We start from the raw sequence: 4,720 nt of genomic DNA on the forward strand, positions 1-4,720 counted from the left end.
TCTTTCACTTTTTGGCTTTTTCTCTTTGTACAAAACCCTAAATTGGTTCTCATTCTATTCTCACACTCAATCTCAGTTATACTCTGCTCTCGGAAGACGCTCTCTCACGCTTCACACTCTTCAGGTCTCTCTTTCTCTCTCTTTCTCTGCATAAATCCTGTTTGTTTCTACGGAAAATAATTGCATCGGAAACCTTCGATTTTCCGGTAATGTTTTTTCTTTGTATCAAATTCGTTATTCAAGGTTTCATTTTTATGTTTGTATTTCATCTTTTTTTGGTTGTCAGATCTGAGATCGGAGCGGAACGTTTTTTCCGTGAAGCCATGGCTCTGGTGAGTCTCAATTCTATGCATGTAATCTGTGATTGGTTTTGAATCTGAAAACACTAGACTTTTATAGAAAATCTGACTAATTATGAAATGGGTCACAAGTTTTTATTGCTTTGCATATTCTACTTCGTGTTTGATGTGAATTTCAATTTTTGAAGTTCTTAAAGTTTTGCATTTCAGATATTCAAAAAGTTTATTTGAAAAAATATACAATCAAAACTATTTCTTTTTGGTTCCTTTTCAAAAGAATGAGGTTTGATTTGTATCTTTTTTATGTTTGAAATTTATTAGTTGTCTGACCCATTTTAGGACTTAGAATACTGAATATGATGATGTTTCTGACATGCAATGAGATCTGGCTTAAGTGGCACTAAATCCTCTGGTTGTTTCCTTGTCCCAAAAGAATGTGTGGATAGTGGTTGTGTTTTTAACTTACCAGTTTAAAAAAATGACTTGAGATAGAATAGAATGGAGGAAAAGAATACATGTTGCTGACCCTAACTAATCTGTTGAGGATTCATAGCAGACCCCAAAAAAATTGGGCTTCTTGTTGTTGTCGTTGTTATTGTTGTTGTATTTGTTTGTGCTAGCACATCAAATCCTCTGGTTCTTTTAGTAAAGGGCGGAGGGAGACTGTCCTAATTGTGGTATTTTTTACTTAGAGTACAATCAACATTCTTTATTTTGGTTTCTATAGAATTGTATCACTTATAGGGGTGACCTTTACCTAGGGATGGACCCAGGATTTTAAGCTAGTGGGGGCCGGAGTATAAAGAAAAAAAAAAACTCCAAATAGACATCTATACGGTATTAAAAAATTATAAATAGACAAAATCATTGTTTCTAAATACATTAAGATACAATCATATACCAACAAAGACAAACAAAAACAAAATAATGTTTTTTTGCTAGGATTTTATTTTTGAAGTTAGAGCATTAATAGTGATAATGCTAAAAATTTTAGTTTTTAGTACCTTAAAAAGCTACTTTATCTACTTTACCACCTCGCTTTACAATACACTCAATATTAAATGTTCTATTTTTTTTTTTATCACTTCATTTAAAATAATGTAAACAACTCATTTAAATTATAAGGAAGAGAGAGAATATGAGTTTTTTAATTGAAGGAAGAGATATAATCTTAATAAAATATTGTATTTTATTTTTAATAACTTGCAACAGTCAACTGGTATATATATTAGTTTACTGTAATTTCAACAAATTTAGCATTAGCTTCTCCAGTAACACATGATTTTTTTTATTCTTTGGTGGAAAAATAATTTTTTTGCAAAAAAAAAATCACCGTTGTGAATATTTTTATTGTTTTTGTCAAGTTTTTGGGTTGGATAGTTGCTATTTGGGTTAGGCTAGTTAGATTGATTGGGGAGAAGGGGGCTAACTACAAAAATGAAATTTAGAATAACTATAAAAAAAAAAAATGGCCCACCTGGGTCCATCCCTGCTCTTACCGATGAAAAGATGAGGGAGAGTCAAATGAGATGTTTTGCTCATTGATGCACCAGGGAGAATGGGAAAAGAGAGATGTCAATTAAGGAAGTAACGTACAATGTGTTGAATAGAATGAAGTTTTATTTATTTATTTAAATAATTTTTAAAGATTGCATTGGATGGTGATAATTGTGGCCATCCCTCATTTGTACATGTGCAACTAGAGGAAACAGGCGTTGAATATATTAACCCATCACATTTGATTAGTTTTTGTTTATTTCTGGATTGAATGTATCTGGTGATTTTCCTTTACTAATGGGGCTGTATCATCAATATTGCAGATTTTTCATGCTGGGAAGACAAATAAAAATTCTTACAAGACACTCATCGCTGCGGAGTACAGTGGTGTGAAAGTTGAACTGGCCCCAAATTTTGAGATGGGTGTCAGTAACAAAACTCCTGAGTTTCTCAAGATGAACCCTATTGGGAAGGTCTATATTGTGGAATGTTCGGTAATCTATAATTGTATTTGTATGTTTGTTTAGTAAAAGCTTTATTAATAAATCTGTTTTTCTTGTAGATTCCTGTGTTGGAAACTCCTGATGGTGCCATCTTTGAGAGCAATGCTATAGCACGTTATGGTAAGACTGATTTTCCTCCCCCCACTCACTCATTAATTTTGGGGATCCTCTGAAGGTGGTTGCATTGAAACTTATCTTTTTATCTGTTGTTGCAGTTACTCGTCTGAAGGCTGACAATCCTCTCTATGGTTCTTCTCTTATTGATTATGTAAGACATTTATTACTACTGATAATGCTCTCTGTGTGTGTGTGTGTGTGTGTGTTATATTTCTCATTGTTATGCATGCTTGAATTTTCAGGCCCACATTGAGCAGTGGATTGATTTTGCATCACTGGAAATTGATGCTCATCTTGTGTCATGGTATAGACCAAGAATGGGACGTGCAGTATACCTTCCTCCGGTGAGTTACATCTTATATTTTATTGAGGGAATTGTTCAATTTCCTTTTGGCATCTAAAGGTTGACCAAGCTTTATGGAAGACTCAGATAAAGTATAAAAGGAATGAAATGACGAATTTTTTTCCCTTGATATAGAATCAAAATCAATGTAGGCTATATGTATATTCAGCTTAAAAAATCTAAGTTTTCATAATCTGCTAATAACTATGCAGTATGCGCTGCCCTTATTTGATGTGTACAATGTGTATTTGAGTGAAGGCTGAGGAACAAGCTATTACTTCATTGAAGCGAGCGCTTGGTGCTCTAAATGCTCATCTTGCTTCAAACACTTTCCTGGTTGGGCATTCCGTGACCCTGGCCGACATTATTACAACTTGCAATTTATATATGGGCTTCACCCTCCTCATGACTAAGAGCTTTACATCTGAGTTCCCTCATGTGGAAAGATACTTCTGGACCATGGTGAATCAACCAAATTTCAAGAAGATTCTGGGAGAGGTGAAACAGGCTGAGTCTGTCATTCCTATCGCAAAGAAGCCATCTCAGCCAAAAGAATCTGCAAAACCAAAACCAAAGCCTAAGGATGAACCAAAAAAAGAAGCCAAAAAGGAGGAGCCAGTGAAGCCCAAACCAGAAGCTGGTGAGGAAGAGGAGGCTCCAAAGCCCAAACCTAAGAATTCTCTTGATCTGCTTCCCCCAAGTAAGATGATACTGGATGACTGGAAGAGGCTGTACTCAAACACTAAGACCAACTTCCGTGAGGTTGCTATTAAAGGTATAATAATCTCTTCTTTTGTCATCTTTGTTTGATGATGACATATGGCCATTGGTAGTTTGCATTTAATCTGTCCTTTAGCTTTAGTTCTCTATCTGTTACTTTTCTGAAAAATTTCCCTTGAAGTTGTCATTTGCTATATTTTAAATGTTTGCATGAACAGTTAAAAAGGAGGTTTGTTTGGATTACATTAGTTGAAGAAATTGACTGGCTTATATACTAAGTATAATTTGTTAAATGTTACCACCTTGGCCAAAAGGGGGTATGTTTCTCCATATGATCTTGTTCTCTACATTATATGACACTTGCAGCATGAACAAATTCTTCATCCTCTTTTCATGTTTGTTGCAGGTTTCTGGGACATGTACGATCCTGAGGGATACTCTCTCTGGTTCTGTGATTACAAGTACAATGATGAGAATACTGTTTCCTTTGTAACACTAAACAAGGTCGGTGGATTTCTTCAGAGAATGGATCTAGCACGCAAATATGCTTTTGGAAAGATGCTTGTGATCGGTTCAGAGCCACCATTCAAGGTGAAGGGGCTGTGGCTTTTCCGTGGGCAAGAGATACCGCAATTTGTGCTTGATGAGTGCTATGATATGGAGCTATATGAGTGGAAGAAGGTTGATATCACAGATGAAGAGCAAAAGGAACGCGTGAGTCAGATGATTGAAGATTTTGAACCTTTCGAGGGCCAGCCTCTTTTGGACGCCAAGTGCTTCAAGTGAATGACCCCAATTAGTCCCTGGATTAAAAGTTGTATTTTTGTGTGTTTTTGCTGCTAGAGTTTTTATTGACGCTGTTCTAAACAGACTAAGTTGTCTTTTTGTGTTTGAGTGGAGGTCTAGTATAATTTTTAAGTCTGTTTCTGCTGTTTCAAAATTTTAATATTTTATATGATAGAATCTTTTGTGTTAGATGAATGGTTGCTTGATGGTATGCAAAATTAAATTAAGAGTTGTCCCCCTTTTTATACTAATGGTTTGTTATCAGATCAAGTGTTTTCTAATTTCTAATCTTTTGGTTTATTGATTTAAGGTTGTACATCTTTGATTCCAATCCTAATTTTAAGTTTCTGGTTTCAGAATAGTGATTTTGTCGTATGTGTATCTTTCAATACCCAATGAAAATAAAAAGATTTCATCCAATACAGATTATTTTTATTTACTACTCTATTTAATAA

The 4,720-nt window shown here is 34.8% G+C and overlaps 1 protein-coding gene across 2 annotated transcripts; it reads left to right on the plus strand.

The window, feature by feature from the left end:
* LOC112017122 (elongation factor 1-gamma) lies at positions 1 to 4,454 on the plus strand. Of its 2 annotated transcripts, none has more exons than XM_024049591.2 (8): positions 1 to 124; positions 287 to 332; positions 2,120 to 2,269; positions 2,359 to 2,419; positions 2,515 to 2,567; positions 2,659 to 2,760; positions 3,018 to 3,534; positions 3,886 to 4,454. In XM_024049591.2, exons 2-8 carry the CDS (start codon positions 324 to 326, stop codon positions 4,263 to 4,265), a joined length of 1,272 nt encoding a protein of 423 aa, XP_023905359.1. In that variant the 5' UTR covers positions 1 to 124; positions 287 to 323; the 3' UTR covers positions 4,266 to 4,454. The 2 variants fall into 2 exon arrangements, with proteins under 2 accessions (XP_023905359.1, XP_023905360.1); XM_024049592.2 differs by having other exon boundaries at positions 55 to 206.
* The last annotated feature ends 266 nt before the right edge of the window (positions 4,455 to 4,720 follow it).

This window comes from Quercus suber, unplaced genomic scaffold, assembly GCF_002906115.3.
Source record: "Quercus suber isolate HL8 unplaced genomic scaffold, Cork oak 2.0 scaffold_700, whole genome shotgun sequence".
Lineage (NCBI taxonomy): Eukaryota > Viridiplantae > Streptophyta > Magnoliopsida > Fagales > Fagaceae > Quercus > Quercus suber.

Coding starts and splice junctions, on each gene's coding strand:
- LOC112017122 (XM_024049591.2), top strand. Junction 2,420..2,514: donor CAATGCTATAGCACGTTATG/GTAAGACTGATT, acceptor CTGTTGTTGCAG/TTACTCGTCTGAAGGCTGAC. Junction 2,761..3,017: donor GTGCAGTATACCTTCCTCCG/GTGAGTTACATC, acceptor ATTTGAGTGAAG/GCTGAGGAACAAGCTATTAC.